At 45.7% G+C, this 24,746-nt stretch overlaps 1 protein-coding gene and 1 pseudogene across 1 annotated transcript; one reads left to right on the top strand and one right to left on the bottom strand.

The window, feature by feature from the left end:
• The first annotated feature begins 113 nt into the window (after nucleotides 1-113).
• Nucleotides 114-3,710, top strand: gpx7 (glutathione peroxidase 7). The gene is made up of 3 exons (XM_020108541.2): nucleotides 114-368; nucleotides 2,426-2,687; nucleotides 3,243-3,710. Exons 1-3 carry the CDS (start codon nucleotides 234-236, stop codon nucleotides 3,404-3,406), a joined length of 561 nt encoding a protein of 186 aa, XP_019964100.1. The 5' UTR covers nucleotides 114-233; the 3' UTR covers nucleotides 3,407-3,710.
• Nucleotides 3,711-5,561: 1,851 nt separating this feature from the next.
• On the bottom strand, nucleotides 5,562-22,403 carry LOC138407298 (GATA zinc finger domain-containing protein 14-like; annotated as a pseudogene).
• Nucleotides 22,404-24,746: the final 2,343 nt, after the last annotated feature.

The raw sequence follows: 24,746 nt of genomic DNA, 5'->3' as shown, positions 1-24,746 counted from the left end.
GGTAGCGAACACAGCTGCTCCCTGTTCTTTCCCCTGACTTAACTTGATAAACCTCATTTGGTTGGTTTCTTGTGGGGAATGACGAAGTGACACAGGAAGTGAACGGGGGCTTTTATTTTGAAGCGCAGCCCACAGTCCTGCAGGACTTGCTGCAGAACCTCTGGTACCACAGACTTCATCTGAAGAGTCTGGTACGTGGTGGTTTAACAGTTCGCAGGGAAGAGACAGAGAAGATGATGCTCCCCGGGCTTCTCACCGTGTTCCTGGCTGTTCTCAGCTCCTCTGAGAGCAAAAGCAAAGACCTGTACACCTTCAAAGTGGTGAACAGCAGAGGGAAGTTAGTTTCTCTGGAGAAGTACCGAGGCTCGGTGAGTCTTTACCACAGACTCTCTCCCTCTCTCTATCTATCTCTCTCTCTCTCTGCATGTCTCTTTGCATGGATGACCTCTTCATGGGAACTTCTTCTTGTCCCATGTGTCCTGTCTGACTGTGTAGTAACTAACCCTGTAGACAGAGGACCAGCTGATGTCCCATCACGCAGCCCCGCTGGTCTACGTGGCATCAGGCCTGAGCAGCAGAGTCTCCATTCACAGCAGGTACTGAAGCCTTTTACCAAAGAAACACATTTATCAGGAGCCACTTTACTCAAACCGTTGTTTTTTTAATGTTCAAAGTTTTTTTGGTTAAATAAAATATTTTCTCGTCATATTCTTCCATTAAATTCCGACTTTATTCTCTTAATGTAAAATGTTCCCCCTTGTTAAATTAGGACTTTATTCTTGTAATATTTTCAAACTTTTTTTCACATATAATTTCGTAAAATTAAACCTCTTAATCAATAAATGTTTTCGTAATATTGAAACTCTTAAATTGTGACTTTATTCTTGTAATATTAGTATATATAATATAAGTATTCCACAACACAATTGAGAAACAGTCACAGACAAATATCCATTTTGTGTCTCATTGGTCCCTGATGAATGAAATCCTGGGCTGCAATCATTTCAAAAGACATCAAATGACAATAAACAGAATAGAGAAAAGTAGAAAAGCATACATTTGTGGGCAGCACAGGATTTATTTTACACAAGGAGAGACTTGAGTTTTCCTACCTGACCTTTTCAAAACTTGTATCCTCCTGACTGACCTTATAGTCTCTCACATACATGGTTCCAAATTCTCCCAATGACCACAAAGTTAGGCACAGATTTTAAAGCACTTATTATGCAGTGTGTTTTCTATTTACTGTAACATACATATTAAATGAAATAGTCTGTGGTGAAGGGAGCTCCTCTCCTCCACAGACAAGCTCCTGAAACACCTCGTCAGAAGTCCAGCCCATACGTCTGCATCATTGTCATATCGCGTGATCTCACATAGTCACTAAGATTAAAGTTAACAACCTGAAGATGAGCAGAATATATGTCCTTTAAACCCCAAGGTTCATTTTCAGATTTGTCCGACTTTGAATTGCTTCCCTAGATGATGGGATCATCAGTCTGTGGGTGTGCGGTCACACTGAGGGACGATGAAATCAGAAAATGCATCAACTTATTTTATCATCAGTGATGAGCTGCTCTTCTGTCCAAACTCTCCTGTACTGAGTGAGCTGAAGCATGAAGCTGAAACATGTAGAAACCTGCATGATCTCTCTGTGAACTCTGCACTAACATGTAAGATAAACACTAATAAATCACTTATTAGCTCGTTATTAAGTCCAGTGTGTAGAATTTAGGTGAAATGATCTATTGGCAGAAATTTTATATAAAATAATCCTAAGGATTTTTTCATTAGTGTGTTTCACCTAAATTGTACGAATTGTTGTTTTCTTTACTGTAGAATGGGCCCTTTTATATTTAAATACTTTATATTTAAATACTAACCCTATATTTACATCAGGAGCAGATCCTCTCTACGGAGGCCACCATGTTTTTTTTACAGTAGCCTTAACCGGACAAACTAAATCTTTTGAGTTTTTAGGAGTATGTGAGGAGTGTTCAGCTGCAACATGACACTTCACTTCTAGATGTCACTAAATTCTACACACTGAACCTTTAATAATTAACAGTGATATGCTGAACAGCAGAAGATGTATTAAATAAAAAGTTGAATGTTGTTTAATAGTTTAAGTCATTTTTCAAGCACACATAAATTGTTCTTTGGCTCCAGCTTCTGCGGTGTGAGGAGATTTTGTTTGTCTGTTTTACATTGCTGCAAATGAAGTAAGTAAAGTATTGTTTTTCTCTGCAGCTCAGAGAAAACTGTCCTTATTTGAAATGTATTCATATCTGAGCTATAAACACATGCTTAGAAACAAAGGGATGATGTGTATAGAACATGGTTGATACATCACAGGTGTGAAACAGCTCTTTACGCTCCCCTCGTCCCCTTGTTTTAGTTTTACAGTATGTTTCTGTGGCTTCAGGTGTCGCTGGTGGTGAATGTAGCCAGTGAATGTGGCTTCACAGAGGAACACTACAAAGACCTTCAGCAGCTCCAGCGGGACTTTGGGCCATATCACTTCAATGTGCTGGCGTTCCCCTGCAACCAGTTTGGGCAGCAGGAGCCCGGCAGCGACAAGGAGATTGACAGCTTTGTCCGCAGGGTCTACGGCGTCTCCTTTCCCCTGTTCAGTAAAATCGCTGTCGTCGGAACTGGAGCCAACAATGTCTACAAGTACCTCGTTGGTGAGTGACATGAAATGCTGGTGGGAGAAGAAGAGGCACAGTATGTTGTGAGTCAGCAAACAATAGCAGAGCCAAAAGGAAGGATTCATTCAATTCCACTGATGGTGCACACAAGTTCACACCCTGTTTACTTTCTGTAAAAGAAGATAATCAATTCTAAAGGCATTGTGGGAAAGCAAAAGATGTGAGCGATCAGTGATGTGAGAAAAAAAGAGTCAAAGCTTTTTTAAATTGAAACATTTTAATATTTTGCATAAAGTGCATAATGTCCTTGGAAACTCTGAAAAAAGGACATAAATAATGAAACCGCTGTGCATCCGAAGGGTTTAATCTGACAAATGTCTGCAGACTTCCAGGAATCCATATACAAAGAAACATTAAATTGACAAAGTTGTGTAAACTATTCAGAGGTGTGTCACCATTATTTCACTTCCAGTGGCTCTTTACTGTAAGAAAGACAATTCAGGGGGACGAGAAAGATAGGACGACAATGCAATGTACTGCACAGAATGTTTTAAAACTTTTCTTTCTTTCTTCTTCTCTCACTTTCTGCAGAGGCCTCTGGAAAAGAACCTGACTGGAATTTCTGGAAGTATCTGATTGATGTTAATGGCAAAGTGGTGGACACATGGGGACCAAAAGTGTCTGTGAAAGAAATCCGACCTAAAGTAGCTGAAATGGTACGGCAGATAATCCTCAAGAAGAAAGAAGAGCTTTAACCCCTTGTTTCAACACAGTGTTTTGCAGTATGAGATTTAATACGAACTAGAAGGACAAATGGAAAGCTTGTATGTTGCTCGTACAATCTAACTGTCTAATATAAACCATTCAGTTCAATTTATATATCAAAAGCAAATTCTAATTGCTTTCTGAAAGCACTGATGAAACCACTATGTTTTTACAAGTCAAGTTAAGATGTATGTATTTTGAAACTGCGGTTTTATGCCAAAGAGCCCCGTTTCCCTGTTTGTAAGTCATGTGGATTTTATGTTTGATTTGTGGAATAAATGTTTGATACCTCAACATTGAGTTTATGTTTTATTTCCATTCATTGCCCTGAAACATGATAAAACCATAATAATGACAATCTATAGGATATCATAGCTTAGAATTTCTTTATTTATGTGCCTTTTTGGAAAACAAAATTAGAACATCATGATTGTGAATGAAAAGCACATAGAATATAGAAAACAGTAAATATTTCCTTAGTTTGTAATGTTACCCAAATTTATACTAATTTACATGTTTTTTTAAACTTCATTAAATGTAAAAGTCCAATTTGAATCATATAAAAGAGAAACCACCACACAAGCATTAGCTGTCATCTTAAGTAAAGCAATTTATAAATAAATAGATAAAAGCAATCAAAACCATAAAGACCCAACGTTGCTTCTCAAGCAAAAATAAACAACCACGACCCCAACTACAACAACCACTACTCCACGGACAATTCTCCCAAATACTTAACTGACAAAAAAAAAATCTGTTCAGTCTGTGTTTACTGAACAACTACTTTATTTTTGCTTTAATCTTTTTACCTTTAAGATCCATAAGATAGTAATATTTGTTTGTTTTAATTATTTGTGTAATTTTAATCAAAATTTTGAACTGACAGATTTCAGTCCATTTGAATACACAGAGGTTTTAGAGGAAATCCGTAGTTAGTAACTTTCACTTCAATATTCCAGTCAAATTATAGCTAATGAATACATTTAAGACTTAAGACTTTATTGTCCCCTTGGGGAAAGGTCTAAAGTTTTATTAGAGTTGTGTTGGCATAATTAATCAGAGTTCATCTGTTGGCTTCATAGTTCCTTCATCCATTTTTATTCTGAGTTCTAAAATAGGATGAAATAAAGTAATCCAATCAACAAATGGAGCATTCCCATCCTGATATAACAGGCATCACTGCCAGAGGTTGTAGCTGCCTGTGTCGTTGAGTTGGAAGTTGTTGCTAGGTTGGAGGACGTTATTGTCGTCGGAGGGACAGTATCTGTTGGGAGAACAGTTGTAGGTGCTTCGGAAAGTGTTGTTGGTGTTTCTTCCGAAGATATAACTGGTGCAGCAGTTGCTGTAGTTGAAGCAGTAGTTGTAGTTTTTGCAGCAGTTGTTGAAGTTGGTACAGCAGTTGTTGTTGTTACAACAGTGATTGTTGTAGTCGGGGTAGTGGTTCTTGATGTTGGGGTAGTTGTTGTAGTTGGAACAGTGGTTGTTGTAGTTGGGGTAGTGGTTGTTGTAGTGGTTGTTGTAGTTGGGGTAGTGGTTGTTGATGTTGGGGTAGTAGTTGTTGATGTTGGGGTAGTTGTTGTAGTTGGAACAGTGGTTGTTGTAGTTGGGGTAGTGGTTGTTGTTGTTGGGGTAGTAGTTGATGTAGTTGGCACAGTGGTTGTTGTAGTCGGGGTAGTGGTTGTTGTTGTTGGGGTAGTTGTTGTAGTTGGGGTAGTGGTTGTTGTAGTTGGAATAGTGGTTGTTATAATCGGGGTAGTGGTTGTTGTTGTTGGTGGGGTAGTTGTTGTTGTAGTTGGCACAGTGGTTGTTGTAGTCGGGGTAGTTGTTGTAGTTGGAACAGTGGTTGTTGTAGTTGGGGTAGTGGTTGTTGTAGTTGGAACGGTGGTTGTTGTAGTTGGGGAAGTGGTTCTTGTAGTCGGGGTAGTGGTTGTCATAGTTGGGGAATTGGTTGTTGCTGTTGGGGTAGTTATTATTGTAGTTGGAACAGTGGTTGTTGTTGCTGGAGTAGTGGTTGTTGTCGTTGGAACAGTGGTTGTTGTAGTGATTGTTGTAGTTGGAGTAGTGGTTGTTGTAGTTGGGGTAGTGGTTGTTGTCGTTGGAGTAGTGGTAGTCGTCGTTGGAGGACTTGTTCTTGTTGTTGGTGGGTTAGTGGTTGTTGTAGTTGGAACAGTGGTTCTTGTAGTCAGGGTAGTGGTTGTTGTTGTTGGGGTAGTTGTTGTAGTTTGAACGGTGGTTGTTGTAGTTGGGGAAGTGGTTGTCGTACTTGGGGAATTGGTTTTTGCTGTTGGGGTAGTTATTGTTGTAGTTGGAACAGTGGTTGTTGTTGGAGTAGTGGTTGTTGTCGCTGGAACAGTGGTTGTTGTAGTGGTTGTTGTAGTCGGGGTACTGGTAATTGTAGTTGGGGTAGTGGTTGTTGTAGTCGGGGTAGTGGTTATCGTTGTTGGGGTAGTTGTTGTTGTAGTTGGAACAGTGGTTGTCTTAGTTGGGGTAGTGGTTGTTGTTGTCGGGGCAGTGGTTGTTGGAGTAGTAGCTGTTGTAGTTGAAGTAGTGGTTGTTGTAGGTGGAGTACTGGTTGTTGTTGTTGTTGTTGTTGGTGGGGTAGTGGTTGTTGTAGTTGGAGTAGTGGTTGTTGTAGTTGGGGTAGTGGTTGTTGTTGTTGGTGGGGTAGTGGTTATTGTCTTTGGAGTTATGGTTGTTGTAGTTGGGGTAGTGGTTGTTGTGGTTGGGGTAGTGGTTGTTGTTGTTGGTCGGGTAGTGGTTGTTGTCGTTGAAGTAGAGGTTGTTGTAGTTGGGGTAGTGGTTGTTGTAGTGGTTGTTGTAGTTGGGGTAGTGGTTGTTGATGTTGGGGTAGTAGTTGTTGATGTTGGGGTAGTTGTTGTAGTTGGAACAGTGGTTGTTGTAGTTGGGGTAGTGGTTGTTGTTGTTGGGGTAGTAGTTGTTGTAGTTGGCACAGTGGTTGTTGTAGTCGGGGTAGTGGTTGTTGTTGTTGGGGTAGTTGTTGTAGTTGGGGTAGTGGTTGTTGTAGTTGGAATAGTGGTTGTTGTAATCGGGGTAGTGGTTGTTGTTGTTGGTGGGGTAGTTGTTGTTGTAGTTGGCACAGTGGTTGTTGTAGTCGGGGTAGTTGTTGTAGTTGGAACAGTGGTTGTTGTAGTTGGAACGGTGGTTGTTGTAGTTGGGGAAGTGGTTCTTGTAGTCGGGGTAGTGGTTGTCATAGTTGGGGAATTGGTTGTTGCTGTTGGGGTAGTTATTATTGTAGTTGGAACAGTGGTTGTTGTTGCTGGAGTAGTGGTTGTTGTCGTTGGAACAGTGGTTGTTGTAGTGATTGTTGTAGTTGGAGTAGTGGTTGTTGTAGTTGGGGTAGTGGTTGTTGTCGTTGGAGTAGTGGTAGTCGTCGTTGGAGGACTTGTTCTTGTTGTTGGTGGGTTAGTGGTTGTTGTAGTTGGGACAGTGGTTGTTGTAGTTGGGCCAGTAGTTGTTGTTGTTGGAGTAGTAGTTGTTGTAGTTGGAACAGTGGTTGTTGTAGTGATTGTTGTAGTTGGGGTAGTGGTTGTTGATGTTGGGGTAGTTGTTGTTGTAGTTGGGACAGTGATTGTTGTAGTTGGGGTAGTCGTTGTTGTTGGGGTAGTAGTTGTTGTAGTTGGAACAGTGGTTCTTGTAGTCAGGGTAGTGGTTGTTGTTGTTGGGGTAGTTGTTGTAGTTTGAACGGTGGTTGTTGTAGTTGGGGAAGTGGTTGTCGTACTTGGGGAATTGGTTTTTGCTGTTGGGGTAGTTATTGTTGTAGTTGGAACAGTGGTTGTTGTTGGAGTAGTGGTTGTTGTCGCTGGAACAGTGGTTGTTGTAGTGGTTGTTGTAGTCGGGGTACTGGTAATTGTAGTTGGGGTAGTGGTTGTTGTAGTCGGGGTAGTGGTTGTCGTTGTTGGGGTAGTTGTTGTTGTAGTTGGAACAGTGGTTGTCTTAGTTGGGGTAGTGGTTGTTGTTGTCGGGGCAGTGGTTGTTGGAGTAGTAGCTGTTGTAGTTGAAGTAGTGGTTGTTGTAGGTGGAGTACTGGTTGTTGTTGTTGTTGTTGGTGGGGTAGTGGTTGTTGTAGTTGGAGTAGTGGTTGTTGTAGTTGGGGTAGTGGTTGTTGTTGTTGGTGGGGTAGTGGTTATTGTCTTTGGAGTTATGGTTGTTGTAGTTGGGGTAGTGGTTGTTGTGGTTGGGGTAGTGGTTGTTGTTGTTGGTCGGGTAGTGGTTGTTGTCGTTGAAGTAGAGGTTGTTGTAGCTGGGGTAGTGGTTGTTGTCGTTGGAGTAGTGGTTGTTGTAGTTGGGGTAGTGGTTGTTGTTGTTGGGGTAGTAGTTGTTGTAGTTGGCACAGTGGTTGTTGTAGTCGGGGTAGTGGTTGTTGTTGTTGGGGTAGTTGTTGTAGTTGGGGTAGTGGTTGTTGTAGTTGGAATAGTGGTTGTTGTAATCGGGGTAGTGGTTGTTGTTGTTGGTGGGGTAGTTGTTGTTGTAGTTGGCACAGTGGTTGTTGATGTTGGGGTAGTTGTTGTTGTAGTTGGGACAGTGATTGTTGTAGTTGGGGTAGTCATTGTTGTTGGGGTAGTAGTTGTTGTAGTTGGAACAGTGGTTGTTGTAGTAGGGGTAGTGGTTGTTGTTGTTGGGGTAGTTGTTGTAGTTGGAACAGTGGTTCTTGTAGTCAGGGTAGTGGTTGTTGTTGTTGGGGTAGTTGTTGTAGTTTGAACGGTGGTTGTTGTAGTTGGGGAAGTGGTTGTCGTACTTGGGGAATTGGTTTTTGCTGTTGGGGTAGTTATTGTTGTAGTTGGAACAGTGGTTGTTGTTGGAGTAGTGGTTGTTGTCGCTGGAACAGTGGTTGTTGTAGTGGTTGTTGTAGTCGGGGTACTGGTAATTGTAGTTGGGGTAGTGGTTGTTGTAGTCGGGGTAGTGGTTGTCGTTGTTGGGGTAGTTGTTGTTGTAGTTGGAACAGTGGTTGTCTTAGTTGTGGTAGTGGTTGTTGTTGTCGGGGCAGTGGTTGTTGGAGTAGTAGCTGTTGTAGTCGAAGTAGTGGTTGTTGTAGGTGGAGTACTGGTTGTTGTTGTTGTTGGTGGGGTAGTGGTTGTTGTAGTTGGAGTAGTGGTTGTTGTAGTTGGGGTAGTGGTTGTTGTTGTTGGTGGGGTAGTGGTTATTGTCTTTGGAGTTATGGTTGTTGTAGTTGGGGTAGTGGTTGTTGTGGTTGGGGTAGTGGTTGTTGTTGTTGGTCGGGTAGTGGTTGTTGTCGTTGAAGTAGAGGTTGTTGTAGGTGGAGTACTGGTTGTTGTTGTTGTTGGTGGGGTAGTGGTTGTTGTAGTTGGAGTAGTGGTTGTTGTAGTTGGGGTAGTGGTTGTTGTTGTTGGTCGGGTAGTGGTTGTTGTCGTTGAAGTAGTGGTTGTTGTAGGTGGAGTACTGGTTGTTGTTGTTGTTGGTGGGGTAGTGGTTGTTGTTGTTGGTGGGGTTGTGGTTGTTGTCGTTGGAGGAGTGGTTGTTGTAGTTGGGGTAGTGGTTGTTGTGGTTGGGGTAGTGTTTGTTGTAGTTGGGGTAGTGGTTGTTGTCGTTGGAGTAGTGGTTGTTGTAGTTGGGGTAGTGGTTGTTGTGGTTGGGGAAGTGGTTGTTGTAGTTGGGGTAGTGGTTGCTGTCGTTGGGGTAGTGGTTGTTGTCGTTGGAGTAGTGGTTGTTGTAGTTGTGGTCGTGGTTGTAATTGGAGTAGTGGATGTTGTGGTTGGAGTAGTGGATGTTGTGGTTGGAGTATTGGTTGTTGTAGTTGGAGTAGTGGTTGTTGTAGTTTGAACAGCGGCTATTGTAGTTGGAGTATTGGTTGTTGTAGTTGAAGTAGTGGTTGTTGTCGTTGGAGTACTGGGTGTTGTTGTTGGTGGGGTAGTGGTTGTTGTGGTTGGGGTAGTGGTTGGTGGGGTAGTGGTTGCTGTCGTTGGGGTAGTGGTTGTTGTCGTTGGAGTAGTGGTTGTTGTAGTTGTGGTCGTGGTTGTAATTGGAGTATTGGTTGTTGTAGTTGGAGTAGTGGTTGTTGTAGTTTGAACAGCGGCTATTGTAGTTGGAGTATTGGTTGTTGTAGTTGAAGTAGTGGTTGTTGTCGTTGGAGTACTGGTTGTTGTTGGTGGTGGGGTAGTGGTTGTTGTCGTTGGAGTAGTGGTTTTTGTGGTTGGGGTATTGGTTGTTGTTGGTGGGGTAGTGGTTGTTGTCTTTGGAGTTGTGGTTGTTGTAGTTAGGGTAGTGGTTGTTGTGGTTGGGGTAGTGGTTGTTGTTGTTGGTGGGGTAGTGGTTGTTGTCTTTGGAGTAGTGGTTGTTGTAGTTGGGGTAGTGGTTGTTGTCGTTGGGGTAGTGGTTGTTGTGGTTGGGGTAGTGGTTGTTGTTGTTGGTGGGGTAGTGGTTGTTGTAATTGGAGTAGTGGATGTTGTAGTTGGAGTAGTGGTTGTTGTAGTTGGAGTAGTGGTTGTTGTAGTTGAAGTAGTGGTTGTTGTCGTTGGAGTAGTTGTTGTTGTAGTTGGGGTAGTGGTTGTTGTGGTTGGGGTAGTGGTTGTTGTTGTTGGTGGGGAAGTGGTTGTTGTCGTTGGAGTACTGGTTGTTGTAGTTGGAGTAGCGGTTGTTGTAGTTGGAGTAGTGGTTGTTGTCGTTGGAGTACTGGTTGTTGTAGTTGGGGTAGTGGTTGTTGTGGTTGGGGTAGTGGTTGTTGTTGTTGGTGGGGTAGTGGTTGTTGTCGTAGGAGTAGTGGTTGTTGTAGTTGGGGTAGTGGTTGTTGTGGTTGGGGTAGTGGTTGTTGTTGGTGGGGTAGTGGTTGTTGTAGCTGGAGTAGTGGTTGTTGTGGTTGGGGTGGTGGTTGTTGTTGTTGGTGGGGTAGCGGTTGTTGTGGTTGGAGTAGTGGTTGTTGTGGTTGGGGTAGTGGTTGTTGTAGTTGGGGTAGTGGTTGTTGTCGTTGGGGTAGTGGTTGTTGTGGTTGGAGTAGTGGTTGTTGTGGTTGGGGTCGTGGTTGTTGTGGTTGGGGTAGTGGTTGTTGTCGTTGGAGTAATGGTTGTTGTAGTTGGAGTAGTTGTTGTTGTGGTTGGGGTAGTGGTTGTTGTTGTTGGTGGGGTAGTGGTTGTTGTGGTTGGAGTAGTGGTTGTTGTGGTTGGGGTAGTGGTTGTTGTTGTTGGTGGGGTAGTGGTTGTTTTGGTTGGGGTCGTGGTTGTTGTCGTTGGAGTAGTGGTTGTTGTGGTTGGGGTAGTGGTTGTTGTCGTTGGAGTACTGGTTGTTGTTGTTGGTGGGGTAGTGGTTGTTGTAGTTTGAGTAGTGGTTGTTGTAGTTGGAGAAGTGGTTGTTGTGGTTGGTGGGGTAGTGGTTGTTGTAGCTGGAGTAGTGGTTGTTGTGGTTGGGGTGGTGGTTGTTGTTGTTGGTGGGGTAGTGGTTGTTGTGGTTGGGGTACTGGCTGTTGTTGTTGGTGGGGTAGTGGTTGTTGTAGCTGGAGTAGTGGTTGTTGTCGTTGGAGTAGTGGTTGTTGTGGTTGGGGTAGTGGTTGTTGTCTTCGGAGTAGTGGTTGTTGTCGTTGGAGTAGTTGTTGTTGTGTTTGGGGTAGTGGTTGTTGTAGTTGGAGTAGTGGTTGTTGTCGTTGGAGTAGTTGTTGTTGTAGTTGGGGTAGTGGTTGTTGTGGTTGGGGTACTGGTTGAAGTTGTTGGTGGGGTAGTGGTTGTTGTCGTTGGAGTAGTGGTTGTTGTGGTTGGGGTCGTGGTTGTTGTGGTTGGGGTAGTGGTTGTTGTGGTTGGGGTAGTGGTTGTTGTGGTTGGGGTCGTGGTTGTTGTGGTTGGGGTAGTGGTTGTTGTCGTTGGAGTAGTGGTTGTTGTTGTTGGAGTAGTTGTTGTAGTTGGGGTCGTGGTTGTTGTGGTTGGGGTCGTGGTTGTTGTGGTTGGGGTAGTGGTTGTTGTCGTTGGAGTAGTGGTTGTTGTGGTTGGGGTAGTGGTTGTTGTGGTTGGAGTACTGGTTCTTGTTGTTGTTGTTGGTGGGGTAGTGGTTGTTGTAGTTGGAGTAGTGGTTGTTGTGGTTGGGGTAGTGGTTGTTGTTGTTGGTGGGGTAGTGGTTGTTGTCGTAGGAGTAGTGGTTGTTGTAGTTGGGGTAGTGGTTGTTGTGGTTGGGGTAGTGGTTGTTGTTGGTGGGGTAGTGGTTGTTGTAGCTGGAGTAGTGGTTGTTGTGGTTGGGGTGGTGGTTGTTGTGGTTGGGGTAGTGGTTGTTGTCGTTGGAGTAGTGGTTGTTGTGGTTGGGGTAGTGGTTGTTGTCTTCGGAGTAGTGGTTGTTGTCGTTGGAGTAGTTGTTGTTGTGGTTGGGGTAGTGGTTGTTGTTGGTGGTGGGGTAGTGGTTGTTGTCGTTGGAGTAGTGGTTTTTGTGGTTGGGGTATTGGTTGTTGTTGGTGGGGTAGTGGTTGTTGTCTTTGGAGTTGTGGTTGTTGTAGTTAGGGTAGTGGTTGTTGTGGTTGGGGTAGTGGTTGTTGTTGTTGGTGGGGTAGTGGTTGTTGTCTTTGGAGTATTGGTTGTTGTAGTTGGGGTAGTGGTTGTTGTCGTTGGGGTAGTGGTTGTTGTGGTTGGGGTAGTGGTTGTTGTTGTTGGTGGGGTAGTGGTTGTTGTAATTGAAGTAGTGGTTGTTGTCGGTGGAGTACTGGTTGTTGTTGTTGGTGGTGGGGTAGTGGTTGTTGTCGTTGGAGTAGTGGTTGTTGTGGTTGGGGTATTGGTTGTTGTTGTTGGTGGGGTAGTGGTTGTTGTCGTTGGAGTAGTGGTTGTTGTGGTTGGGGTAGTGGTTGTTGTTGTTGGTGGGGTCGTGGTTGTCGTAGTTGGGGTAGTGGTTGTTGTTGTTGGGGCAGTGGTTGTTGTAGTTGGGGTAGGGGTTGTTGTAGTTTGAACAGCGGCTATTGTAGTTGGGGTAGTGGTTGTTGTAGTTGGGGTAGTGGTTGGGGTAGTGGTTGTTGTTGTCGTTGGAGTAGTGGTTGTTGTCGTTGGGGTAGTGGTTGTTGTCATTGGAGTTGTGGTTGTTGTAGTTGGGGTAGTGGTTGTTGATGTTGGGGTAGTAGTTGTTGATGTTGGGGTAGTTGTTGTAGTTGGAACAGTGGTTGTCGTAGTTGGGGTAGTGGTTGTTGTTGTTGGGGCAGTGGTTGTTGTAGTTGGGGTAGTGGTTGTTGTGGTCGGTGAAGTGGTTGTTGGAGTAGTAGCTGTTGTAATTGAAGTAGTGGTTGTTGTCGGTGGAGTACTGGTTGTTGTTGTTGGTGGTGGGGTAGTGGTTGTTGTGGTTGGGGTATTGGTTGTTGTTGTTGGGGTATTGGTTGTTGTTGTTGGTGGGGTAGTGGTTGTTGTCGTTGGGGTAGTGGTTGTTGTGGTTGTTGTTGTTGGTGGGGTAGTGGTTGTTGTCGTTGGAGTAGTGGTTGTTGTCGTTGGAGTAGTGGTTGTTGTGGTTGGGGTAGTGGTTGTTGTTGTTGGTGGGGTAGTGGTTGTTGTCGTTGGAGTAGTGGTTGTTGTCGTTGGAGTAGTGGTTGTTGTGGTTGGGGTATTGGTTGTTGTTGTTGGTGGGGTAGTGGTTGTTGTCGTTGGGGTAGTGGTTGTTGTGGTTGGGTTAGTGGTTGTTGTTGTTGGTGGGGTAGTGGTTGTTGTCGTTGGAGTAGTGGTTGTTGTAGTTGGCGTAGTGGATGTGGTTTGGGTAGTGGTTGTTGTAGTTGGGGTAGTGGTTGTTGTCGTTGGAGTAGTGGTTGTTGTCGTTGGGGTAGTGGTTGTTGTCATTGGAGTAGTGGTTGTTGTAGTTGGGGTAGTGGTTGTTGATGTTGGGGTAGTAGTTGTTGATGTTGGGGTAGTTGTTGTAGTTGGAACAGTGGTTGTCATAGTTTGGGTAGTGGTTGTTGTTGTTGGGGCAGTGGTTGTTGTAGTTGGGGTAGGGGTTGTTGTAGTTTGAACAGCGGCTATTGTAGTTGGGGTAGTGGTTGTTGTAGTTGGGGTAGTGGTTGTTGTGGTCGGTGAAGTGGTTGTTAGAATAGTAGCTGTTGTAATTGAAGTAGTGGTTGTTGTCGGTGGAGTACTGGTTGTTGTTGTTGGTGGTGGGGTAGTGGTTGTTGTCGTTGGAGTAGTGGTTGTTGATGTTGGGGTATTGGTTGTTGTTGTTGGTGGGGTAGTGGTTGTTGTCGTTGGAGTAGTGGTTGTTGATGTTGGGGTATTGGTTGTTGTTGTTGGTGGGGTAGTGGTTGTTGTAGTTGGCGTAGTGGTTGTGGTTTGGGTAGTGATTGTTGTAGTTGGAGTAGTGGTTGTTGTAGTTGGGGTAGTGGTTGTTGATGTTGGGGTAGTAGTTGTTGATGTTGGGGTAGTTGTTGTAGTTGGAACAGTGGTTGTCGTAGTTGGGGTAGTGGTTGTTGTTGTTGGGGCAGTGGTTGTTGTTGTTGGGGTAGGGGTTGTTGTAGTTTGAACAGCGGCTATTGTAGTTGGGGTAGTGGTTGTTGTGGTTGGGGTAGTGGTTGTTGTTGTTGGTGGGGTAGTGGTTGTTGTCTTTGGAGTAGTGGTTGTTGTCGTTGGGGTAGTGGTTGTTGTCGTTGGGGTAGTGGTTGTTGTGGTTGGGGTAGTGGTTGTTGTAATTGAAGTAGTGGTTGTTGTCGGTGGAGTACTGGTTGTTGTTGTTGGTGGTGGGGTAGTGGTTGTTGTCGTTGGAGTAGTGGTTGTTGTAGTTGGGGTATTGGTTGTTGTTGTTGGTGGGGTAGTGGTTATTGTCTTTGGAGTAGAGGTTGTTCTGGTTGGGGTAGTGGTTGTTGTCGTTGGAGTAGTGGTTGTTGTAGTTGGGGTAGTGGTTGTTGTTGTTGGGGCAGTGGTTGTTGTAGTTGGGGTAGGGGTTGTTGTTGTTGGTGGGGTAGTGGTTGTTGTCGTTGGAGTAGTGGTTGTTGTAGTTGGCGTAGTTGTTGTGGTTGGGGTAGTGGTTGTTGTCATTGGAGTAGTGGTTGTTGTAGTTGCGGTCGTGGTTGTAATTGGAGTAGTGGATGTTGTGGTTGGAGTAGTGGATGTTGTGGTTGGAGTACTGGTTGTTGTAGTTTGAACAGCTACTATTGTAGTTGGGGTAGTGGTTGTTGTAGTCGGGGTAGTGGTTGTTGTGGTCAGTGTAGTGGTTGTCGTTGGAGTAGTGGTTGTTGTCGTCGGGGTAGTTGTTGTTGTGGTTGGGGCAGTGGTTGTTGTTGTTGATGGGGTAGTGGTTGTTGTCGTTGGAGTAGTGGTTGTTGTCGTTGGAGTAGTGGTTGTTGTGGTTGGGGTATTGGTTGTTGTTGTTGGTGGGGTAGTGGTTGTTGTCGTTGGGGTAGTGGTTGTTGTGGTTGGGTTAGTGGTTGTTGTTGTTGGTGGGGTAGTGGTTGTTGTCGTTGGAGTAGTGGTTGTTGTAGTTGGCGTAGTGGATGTGGTTTGGGTAGTGGTTGTTGTAGTTGGGGTAGTGGTTGTTGTCGTTGGAGTAGTGGTTGTTGTCGTTGGGGTAGTGGTTGTTGTCATTGGAGTAGTGGTTGTTGTAGTTGGGGTAGTGGTTGTTGATGTTGGGGTAGTAGTTGTTGATGTTGGGGTAGTTGTTGTAGTTGGAACAGTGGTTGTCGTAGTTTGGGTAGTGGTTGTTGTTGTTGGGGTAGGGGTTGTTGTAGTTTGAACAGCGGCTATTGTAGTTGGGGTAGTGGTTGTTGTAGTTGGGGTAGTGGTTGTTGTGGTCGGTGAAGTGGTTGTTAGAATAGTAGCTGTTGTAATTGAAGTAGTGGTTGTTGTCGGTGGAGTACTGGTTGTTGTTGTTGGTGGTGGGGTAGTGGTTGTAGTCGTTGGAGTAGTGGTTGTTGATGTTGGGGTATTGGTTGTTGTTGTTGGTGGGGTAGTGGTTGTTGTCGTTGGAGTAGTGGTTGTTGTAGTTGGCGTAGTGGTTGTGGTTTGGGTAGTGGTTGTTGTAGTTGGAGTAGTGGTTGTTGTAGTTGGGGTAGTGGTTGTTGATGTTGGGGTAGTAGTTGTTGATGTTGGGGTAGTTGTTGTAGTTGGAACAGTGGTTGTCGTAGTTGGGGTAGTGGTTGTTGTTGTTGGGGCAGTGGTTGTTGTTGTTGGGGTAGGGGTTGTTGTAGTTTGAACAGCGGCTATTGTAGTTGGGGTAGTGGTTGTTGTGGTTGGGGTAGTGGTTGTTGTTGTTGGTGGGGTAGTGGTTGTTGTCTTTGGAGTAGTGGTTGTTGTAGTTGGGGTAGTGGTTGTTGTCGTTGGGGTAGTGTTTGTTGTGGTTGGGGTAGTGGTTGTTGTAATTGAAGTAGTGGTTGTGGTCGGTGGAGTACTGGTTGTTGTTGTTGGTGGTGGGGTAGTGGTTGTTGTCGTTGGAGTAGTGGTTGTTGTAGTTGGGGTATTGGTTGTTGTTGTTGGTGGGGTAGTGGTTATTGTCTTTGGAGTAGAGGTTGTTCTGGTTGGGGTAGTGGTTGTTGTCGTTGGAGTAGTGGTTGTTGTAGTTGGGGTAGTGGTTGTTGTAGTTGGAGTAGTGGTTGTTGTGGTTGGGGTAGTGGTTGTTGTTGTTGGTGGGGTAGTGGTTGTTGTCGTTGGAGTAGTGGTTGTTGTAGTTGGCGTAGTTGTTGTGGTTGGGGTAGTGGTTGTTCTCATTGGAGTAGTGGTTGTTGTAGTTGCGGTCGTGGTTGTAATTGGAGTAGTGGATGTTGTGGTTGGAGTACTGGTTGTTGTAGTTTGAACAGCTACTATTGTAGTTGGGGTAGTGGTTGTTGTTGGTGGTGGGGTAGTGGTTGTTGTCGTTGGAGTAGTGGTTTTTGTGGTTGGGGTATTGGTTGTTGTTGGTGGGGTAGTGGTTGTTGTCTTTGGAGTTGTGGTTGTTGTAGTTAGGGTAGTGGTTGTTGTGGTTGGGGTAGTGGTTGTTGTTGTTGGTGGGGTAGTGGTTGTTGTCTTTGGAGTATTGGTTGTTGTAGTTGGGGTAGTGGTTGTTGTCGTTGGTGTAGTGGTTGTTGTGGTTGGGGTAGTGGTTGTTGTTGTTGGTGGGGTAGTGGTTGTTGTAATTGAAGTAGTGGTTGTTGTCGGTGGAGTACTGGTTGTTGTTGTTGGTGGTGGGGTAGTGGTTGTTGTCGTTGGAGTAGTGGTTGTTGTGGTTGGGGTATTGGTTGTTGTTGTTGGTGGGGTAGTGGTTGTTGTCGTTGGAGTAGTGGTTGTTGTGGTTGGGGTAGTGGTTGTTGTTGTTGGTGGGGTCGTGGTTGTCGTAGTTGGGGTAGTGGTTGTTGTTGTTGGGGCAGTGGTTGTTGTAGTTGGGGTAGGGGTTGTTGTAGTTTGAACAGCGGCTATTGTAGTTGGGGTAGTGGTTGTTGTAGTTGGGGTAGTGGTTGGGGTAGTGGTTGTTGTTGTCGTTGGAGTAGTGGTTGTTGTCGTTGGGGTAGTGGTTGTTGTCATTGGAGTTGTGGTTGTTGTAGTTGGGGTAGTGGTTGTTGATGTTGGGGTAGTAGTTGTTGATGTTGGGGTAGTTGTTGTAGTTGGAACAGTGGTTGTCGTAGTTGGGGTAGTGGTTGTTGTTGTTGGGGCAGTGGTTGTTGTAGTTGGGGTAGTGGTTGTTGTGGTCGGTGAAGTGGTTGTTGGAGTAGTAGCTGTTGTAATTGAAGTAGTGGTTGTTGTCGGTGGAGTACTGGTTGTTGTTGTTGGTGGTGGGGTAGTGGTTGTTGTGGTTGGGGTATTGGTTGTTGTTGTTGGGGTATTGGTTGTTGTTGTTGGTGGGGTAGTGGTTGTTGTCGTTGGGGTAGTGGTTGTTGTGGTTGTTGTTGTTGGTGGGGTAGTGGTTGTTGTCGTTGGAGTAGTGGTTGTTGTCGTTGGAGTAGTGGTTGTTGTGGTTGGGGTAGTGGTTGTTGTTGTTGGTGGGGTAGTGGTTGTTGTCGTTGGAGTAGTGGTTGTTGTCGTTGGAGTAGTGGTTGTTGTGGTTGGGGTATTGGTTGTTGTTGTTGGTGGGGTAGTGGTTGTTGTCGTTGGGGTAGTGGTTGTTGTGGTTGGGTTAGTGGTTGTTGTTGTTGGTGGGGTAGTGGTTGTTGTCGTTGGAGTAGTGGTTGTTGTAGTTGGCGTAGTGGATGTGGTTTGGGTAGTGGTTGTTGTAGTTGGGGTAGTGGTTGTTGTTGTTGGAGTAGTGGTTGTTGTCGTTGGGGTAGTGGTTGTTGTCATTGGAGTAGTGGTTGTTGTAGTTGGGGTAGTGGTTGTTGATGTTGGGGTAGTAGTTGTTGATGTTGGGGTAGTTGTTGTAGTTGGAACAGTGGTTGTCATAGTTTGGGTAGTGGTTGTTGTTGTTGGGGCAGTGGTTGTTGTAGTTGGGGTAGGGGTTGTTGTAGTTTGAACAGCGGCTATTGTAGTTGGGGTAGTGGTTGTTGTAGTTGGGGTAGTGGTTGTTGTGGTCGGTGAAGTGGTTGTTAGAATAGTAGCTGTTGTAATTGAAGTAGTGGTTGTTGTCGGTGGAGTACTGGTTGTTGTTGTTGGTGGTGGGGTAGTGGTTGTTGTCGTTGGAGTAGTGGTTGTTGATGTTGGGGTATTGGTTGTTGTTGTTGGTGGGGTAGTGGTTGTTGTCGTTGGAGTAGTGGTTGTTGATGTTGGGGTATTGGTTGTTGTTGTTGGTGGGGTAGTGGTTGTTGTAGTTGGCGTAGTGGTTGTGGTTTGGGTAGTGATTGTTGTAGTTGGAGTAGTGGTTGTTGTAGTTGGGGTAGTGGTTGTTGATGTTGGGGTAGTAGTTGTTGATGTTGGGGTAGTTGTTGTAGTTGGAACAGTGGTTGTCGTAGTTGGGGTAGTGGTTGTTGTTGTTGGGGCAGTGGTTGTTGTTGTTGGGGTAGGGGTTGTTGTAGTTTGAACAGCGGCTATTGTAGTTGGGGTAGTGGTTGTTGTGGTTGGGGTAGTGGTTGTTGTTGTTGGTGGGGTAGTGGTTGTTGTCTTTGGAGTAGTGGTTGTTGTAGTTGGGGTAGTGGTTGTTGTCGTTGGGGTAGTGGTTGTTGTGGTTGGGGTAGTGGTTGTTGTAATTGAAGTAGTGGTTGTTGTCGGTGGAGTACTGGTTGTTGTTGTTGGTGGTGGGGTAGTGGTTGTTGTCGTTGGAGTAGTGGTTGTTGTAGTTGGGGTATTGGTTGTTGTTGTTGGTGGGGTAGTGGTTATTGTCTTTGGAGTAGAGGTTGTTCTGGTTGGGGTAGTGGTTGTTGTCGTTGGAGTAGTGGTTGTTGTAGTTGGGGTAGTGGTTGTTGTTGTTGGGGCAGTGGTTGTTGTAGTTGGGGTAGGGGTTGTTGTTGTTGGTGGGGTAGTGGTTGTTGTCGTTGGAGTAGTGGTTGTTGTAGTTGGCGTAGTTGTTGTGGTTGGGGTAGTGGTTGTTGTCATTGGAGTAGTGGTTGTTGTAGTTGCGGTCGTGGTTGTAATTGGAGTAGTGGATGTTGTGGTTGGAGTAGTGGATGTTGTGGTTGGAGTACTGGTTGTTGTAGTTTGAACAGCTACTATTGTAGTTGGGGTAGTGGTTGTTGTAGTCGGGGTAGTGGTTGTTGTGGTCAGTGTAGTGGTTGTCGTTGGAGTAGTGGTTGTTGTAGTTGGGGTAGTGGTTGTTGTGGTCGGTGTAGTAGTTGTCGTTGGAGTAGTGGTTGTTGTCGTCGGGGTAGTTGTTGTTGTGGTTGGGGCAGTGGTTGTTGTTGTTGATGGGGTAGTGGTTGTTGTCGTTGGAGTAGTGGTTGTTGTAGTTGGCGTAGTGGATGTGGTTTGGGTAGTGGTTGTTGTGGTCGGTGTAGTAGTTGTCGTTGGAGTAGTGGTTGTTGTCGTTGGAGTAGTGGTTGTTGTGGTTGGGGTATTGGTTGTTGTTGTTGGTGGGGTAGTGGTTGTTGTCGTTGGGGTAGTGGTTGTTGTGGTTGGGTTAGTGGTTGTTGTTGTTGGTGGGGTAGTGGTTGTTGTCGTTGGAGTAGTGGTTGTTGTAGTTGGCGTAGTGGATGTGGTTTGGGTAGTGGTTGTTGTAGTTGGGGTAGTGGTTGTTGTCGTTGGAGTAGTGGTTGTTGTCGTTGGGGTAGTGGTTGTTGTCATTGGAGTAGTGGTTGTTGTAGTTGGGGTAGTGGTTGTTGATGTTGGGGTAGTAGTTGTTGATGTTGGGGTAGTTGTTGTAGTTGGAACAGTGGTTGTCGTAGTTTGGGTAGTGGTTGTTGTTGTTGGGGTAGGGGTTGTTGTAGTTTGAACAGCGGCTATTGTAGTTGGGGTAGTGGTTGTTGTAGTTGGGGTAGTGGTTGTTGTGGTCGGTGAAGTGGTTGTTAGAATAGTAGCTGTTGTAATTGAAGTAGTGGTTGTTGTCGGTGGAGTACTGGTTGTTGTTGTTGGTGGTGGGGTAGTGGTTGTAGTCGTTGGAGTAGTGGTTGTTGATGTTGGGGTATTGGTTGTTGTTGTTGGTGGGGTAGTGGTTGTTGTCGTTGGAGTAGTGGTTGTTGTAGTTGGCGTAGTGGTTGTGGTTTGGGTAGTGGTTGTTGTAGTTGGAGTAGTGGTTGTTGTAGTTGGGGTAGTGGTTGTTGATGTTGGGGTAGTAGTTGTTGATGTTGGGGTAGTTGTTGTAGTTGGAACAGTGGTTGTCGTAGTTGGGGTAGTGGTTGTTGTTGTTGGGGCAGTGGTTGTTGTTGTTGGGGTAGGGGTTGTTGTAGTTTGAACAGCGGCTATTGTAGTTGGGGTAGTGGTTGTTGTGGTTGGGGTAGTGGTTGTTGTTGTTGGTGGGGTAGTGGTTGTTGTCTTTGGAGTAGTGGTTGTTGTAGTTGGGGTAGTGGTTGTTGTCGTTGGGGTAGTGTTTGTTGTGGTTGGGGTAGTGGTTGTTGTAATTGAAGTAGTGGTTGTGGTCGGTGGAGTACTGGTTGTTGTTGTTGGTGGTGGGGTAGTGGTTGTTGTCGTTGGAGTAGTGGTTGTTGTAGTTGGGGTATTGGTTGTTGTTGTTGGTGGGGTAGTGGTTATTGTCTTTGGAGTAGAGGTTGTTCTGGTTGGGGTAGTGGTTGTTGTCGTTGGAGTAGTGGTTGTTGTAGTTGGGGTAGTGGTTGTTGTAGTTGGAGTAGTGGTTGTTGTGGTTGGGGTAGTGGTTGTTGTTGTTGGTGGGGTAGTGGTTGTTGTCGTTGGAGTAGTGGTTGTTGTAGTTGGCGTAGTTGTTGTGGTTGGGGTAGTGGTTGTTCTCATTGGAGTAGTGGTTGTTGTAGTTGCGGTCGTGGTTGTAATTGGAGTAGTGGATGTTGTGGTTGGAGTACTGGTTGTTGTAGTTTGAACAGCTACTATTGTAGTTGGGGTAGTGGTTGTTGTAGTTGGGGTAGTGGTTGTTGTGGTCAGTGTAGTGGTTGTTGTAGTTGGGGTAGTGGTTGTTGTGGTCGGTGTAGTAGTTGTCGTTGGAGTAGTGGTTGTTGTCGTCGGGGTAGTTGTTGTTGTGGTTGGGGCAGTGGTTGTTGTTGTTGATGGGGTAGTGGTTGTTGTGGTTGGGGCAGTGGTTGTTGTTGTTGATGGGGTAGTGGTTGCTGTCGTTGGAGTAGTGGTTGTTGTAGTTGGGGTAGTGGTTGTTGTGGTTGGGGTAGTGGTTGTTGTCGTTGGGGTAGTGGTAGTTGTGGTTGGGGTAGTGGTTGTTGTAGTTGGGGTAGTGGTTGTTGTGGTCGGTGTCGTGGTTGTAATTGGAGTAGTGGATGTTGTAGTTGGAGTAGTGGTTGTTGTAGTTGGAGTAGTGGTTGTTGTAGTTGAAGTAGTGGTTGTTGTCGTTGGAGTAGTTGTTGTTGTAGTTGGGGTAGTGGTTGTTGTGGTTGGGGTAGTGGTTGTTGTTGTTGGTGGGGAAGTGGTTGTTGTCGTTGGAGTACTGGTTGTTGTAGTTGGAGTAGTGGTTGTTGTAGTTGGAGTAGTGGTTGTTGTCGTTGGAGTACTGGTTGTTGTAGTTGGGGTAGTGGTTGTTGTGGTTGGGGTAGTGGTTGTTGTTGTTGGTGGGGTAGTGGTTGTTGTCGTAGGAGTAGTGGTTGTTGTAGTTGGGGTAGTGGTTGTTGTGGTTGGGGTAGTGGTTGTTGTTGGTGGGGTAGTGGTTGTTGTAGCTGGAGTAGTGGTTGTTGTGGTTGGGGTGGTGGTTGTTGTTGTTGGTGGGGTAGTGGTTGTTGTGGTTGGAGTAGTGGTTGTTGTGGTTGGGGTAGTGGTTGTTGTGGTTGGGGTAGTGGTTGTTTTTGTTGGGGTAGTGGTTGTTGTGGTTGGAGTAGTGGTTGTTGTGGTTGGGGTCGTGGTTGTTGTGGTTGGGGTAGTGGTTGTTGTGGTTGGAGTACTGGTTGTTGTAGTTGGAGTAGTTGTTGTTGTGGTTGGGGTAGTGGTTGTTGTTGTTGGTGGGCTAGTGGTTGTTGTGGTTGGAGTAGTGGTTGTTGTGGTTGGGGTAGTGGTTGTTGTTGTTGGTGGGGTAGTGGTTGTTTTGGTTGGGGTCGTGGTTGTTGTCGTTGGAGTAGTGGTTGTTGTGGTTGGGGTAGTGGTTGTTGTCGTTGGAGTACTGGTTGTTGTTGTTGGTGGGGTAGTGGTTGTTGTAGTTTGAGTAGTGGTTGTTGTAGTTGGAGAAGTGGTTGTTGTGGTTGGTGGGGTAGTGGTTGTTGTAGCTGGAGTAGTGGTTGTTGTGGTTGGGGTGGTGGTTGTTGTTGTTGGTGGGGTAGTGGTTGTTGTGGTTGGGGTACTGGCTGTTGTTGTTGGTGGGGTAGTGGTTGTTGTCGTTGGAGTAGTGGTTGTTGTGGTTGGGGTAGTGGTTGTTGTCTTCGGAGTAGTGGTTGTTGTCGTTGGAGTAGTTGTTGTTGTGTTTGGGGTAGTGGTTGTTGTAGTTGGAGTAGTGGTTGTTGTCGTTGGAGTAGTTGTTGTTGTAGTTGGGGTAGTGGTTGTTGTGGTTGGGGTACTGGTTGAAGTTGTTGGTGGGGTAGTGGTTGTTGTCGTTGGAGTAGTGGTTGTTGTGGTTGGGGTCGTGGTTGTTGTGGTTGGGGTAGTGGTTGTTGTGGTTGGGGTAGTGGTTGTTGTGGTTGGGGTCGTGGTTGTTGTGGTTGGGGTAGTGGTTGTTGTCGTTGGAGTAGTGGTTGTTGTTGTTGGAGTAGTTGTTGTAGTTGGGGTCGTGGTTGTTGTGGTTGGGGTCGTGGTTGTTGTGGTTGGGGTAGTGGTTGTTGTCGTTGGAGTAGTGGTTGTTGTGGTTGGGGTACTGGCTGTTGTTGTTGGTGGGGTAGTGGTTGTTGTAGCTGGAGTAGTGGTTGTTGTCGTTGGAGTAGTGGTTGTTGTGGTTGAGGTAGTGGTTGTTGTCTTCGGAGTAGTGGTTGTTGTCGTTGGAGTAGTTGTTGTTGTTGGTGGGGTAGTGGTTGTTGTAGCTGGAGTAGTGGTTGTTGTGGTTGGGGTGGTGGTTGTTGTGGTTGGGGTAGTGGTTGTTGTCGTTGGAGTAGTGGTTGTTGTGGTTGGGGTAGTGGTTGTTGTCTTCGGAGTAGTGGTTGTTGTCGTTGGAGTAGTTGTTGTTGTGTTTGGGGTAGTGGTTGTTGTTGTTGGTGGGGTAGTGGTTGTTGTCGTTGGAGTAGTGGTTGTTGTCGTTGGAGAAGTGGTTGTTGTAGTTGGGGTAATGGTTGTTGTGGTTGGGGTAGTGGTTGTTGTCGTTGGGGTAGTGGTAGTTGTGGTTGGGGTAGTGGTTGTTGTAGTTGGGGTAGTGGTTGTTGTCGTTGGAGTAGTGGTTGTTGTGGTTGGGGTCGTGGTTGTTGTGGTTGGAGTACTGGTTGTTGTTGTTGTTGGTGGGGTAGTGGTTGTTGTAGTTTGAGTAGTGGTTGTTGTAGTTGGAGTAGTGGTTGTTGTGGTTGGGGCAGTGGTTGTTGTTGTTGGTGGGGTCGTGGTTGTTGTGGTTGGGGTAGTGGTTGTTGTGGTTGGAGTACTGGTTGTTGTTGTTGTTGGTGGGGTAGTGGTTGTTGTAGTTTGAGTAGTGGTTGTTGTAGTTGGAGTAGTGGTTGTTGTAGTTGGGGTAGTGGTTGTTGTGGTTGGGGTAGTGGTTGTTGTGGTTGGGGTAGTGGTTGTTGTTGGTGGGGTAGTGGTTGTTGTAGCTGGAGTAGTGGTTGTTGTGGTTGGGGTGGTGGTTGTTGTTGTTGGTGGGGTAGTGGTTGTTGTAGTTGGGGTAGTGGTTGTTGTGGTTGGGGTACTGGTTTTTGTTGTAGTTGGGGTAGTGGTTGTTGTAGCTGGAGTAGTGGTTGATGTCATTGGAGTAGTGGTTGATGTCATTGGAGTAGTGGTTGTTGTGGTTGGGGTCGTGGTTGTTGTGGTTGGGGTAGTGGTTGTTGTCGTTGGAGTAGTGGTTGTTGTCGTTGGAGTAGTTGTTGTTGTGGTTGTGGTAGTGGTTGTTGTTGTTGGTGGGGTAGTGGTTGTTGTGGTTGGAGTAGTGGTTGTTGTGGTTGGGGTAGTGGTTGTTGTTGTTGGAGTAGTGGATGTTGTCGTTGGAGTACTGGTTGTTGTAGTTGGCGTAGTGGTTGTGGTTGGGGTAGTGGTTGTTGTAGTTGGGGTAGTGGTTGTTGTCGTTGGGGTAGTGGTCGTTGTCATTGGAGTAGTGGTTGTTGTAGTTGCGGTCATGGTTGTAATTGGAGTAGTGGATGTTGTGGTTGGAGTAGTGGTTGTTGTGGTTGGGGTAGTGTTTGTTGTAGTTGGGGTAGTGGTTGTTGTCGTTGGAGTAGTGGTTGTTGTAGTTGGGGTAGTGGTTGTTGTGGTTGGGGAAGTGGTTGTTGTAGTTGGGGTAGTGGTTGCTGTCGTTGGAGTAGTGGTTGTTGTCGTTGGGGTAGTGGTTGTTGTCGTTGGAGTAGTGGTTGTTGTAGTTCTGGTCATGGTTGTAATTGGAGTAGTGGTTGTTGTAGTTGGGGTAGTGGTTGTTGTGGTTGGGGAAGTGGTTGTTGTAGTTGGGGTAGTGGTTGCTGTCGTTGGAGTAGTGGTTGTTGTGGTTGGACTAGTGGATGTTGTGGTTGGAGTATTGGTTGTTGTAGTTGGAGTAGTGGTTGTTGTAGTTTGAACAGCGGCTATTGTAGTTGGGGTAGTGGTTGTTGTAGTTGGGGTAGTGGTTGTTGTGGTCGGTGAAGTGGTTGTTGGAGTAGTAGCTGTTGTAGTTGAAGTAGTGGTTGTTGTCGTTGGAGTACTGGGTGTTGTTGTTGGTTGGTTAGTGGTTGTTGGAGTAGTGGTTGTTGTGGTTGGGGTAGTGGTTGGTGGGGTAGTGGTTGTTGTCGTTGGAGTAGTGGTTGTTGTGGTTGGGGTAGTGGTTGTTGTTGGTGGTGGGGTAGTGGTTGTTGTCGTTGGAGTAGTGGTTTTTGTGGTTGGGGTATTGGTTGTTGTTGGTGGGGTAGTGGTTGTTGTCTTTGGAGTTGTGGTTGTTGTAGTTAGG

Source organism: Paralichthys olivaceus, chromosome 3 (assembly GCF_024713975.1).
Source record: "Paralichthys olivaceus isolate ysfri-2021 chromosome 3, ASM2471397v2, whole genome shotgun sequence".
Taxonomy (NCBI): Eukaryota; Metazoa; Chordata; class Actinopteri; order Pleuronectiformes; family Paralichthyidae; genus Paralichthys; species Paralichthys olivaceus.
The sequence above is the reverse complement of the archived record's forward strand: the minus strand, read 5'-3'. Positions and strand labels throughout refer to the sequence as shown.

Bases quoted from the DNA above. Each gene is read 5' to 3' on its own strand.
- gpx7 (XM_020108541.2), top strand. From the start codon at position 234: ATGATGCTCCCCGGGCTTCTCACCGTGTTCCTGGCTGTTCTCAGCTCC. The intron at 369-2,425 runs GTGAGTCTTTAC...CTGTGGCTTCAG, and splicing joins TGGAGAAGTACCGAGGCTCG to GTGTCGCTGGTGGTGAATGT. The intron at 2,688-3,242 runs GTGAGTGACATG...CACTTTCTGCAG, and splicing joins TGTCTACAAGTACCTCGTTG to AGGCCTCTGGAAAAGAACCT.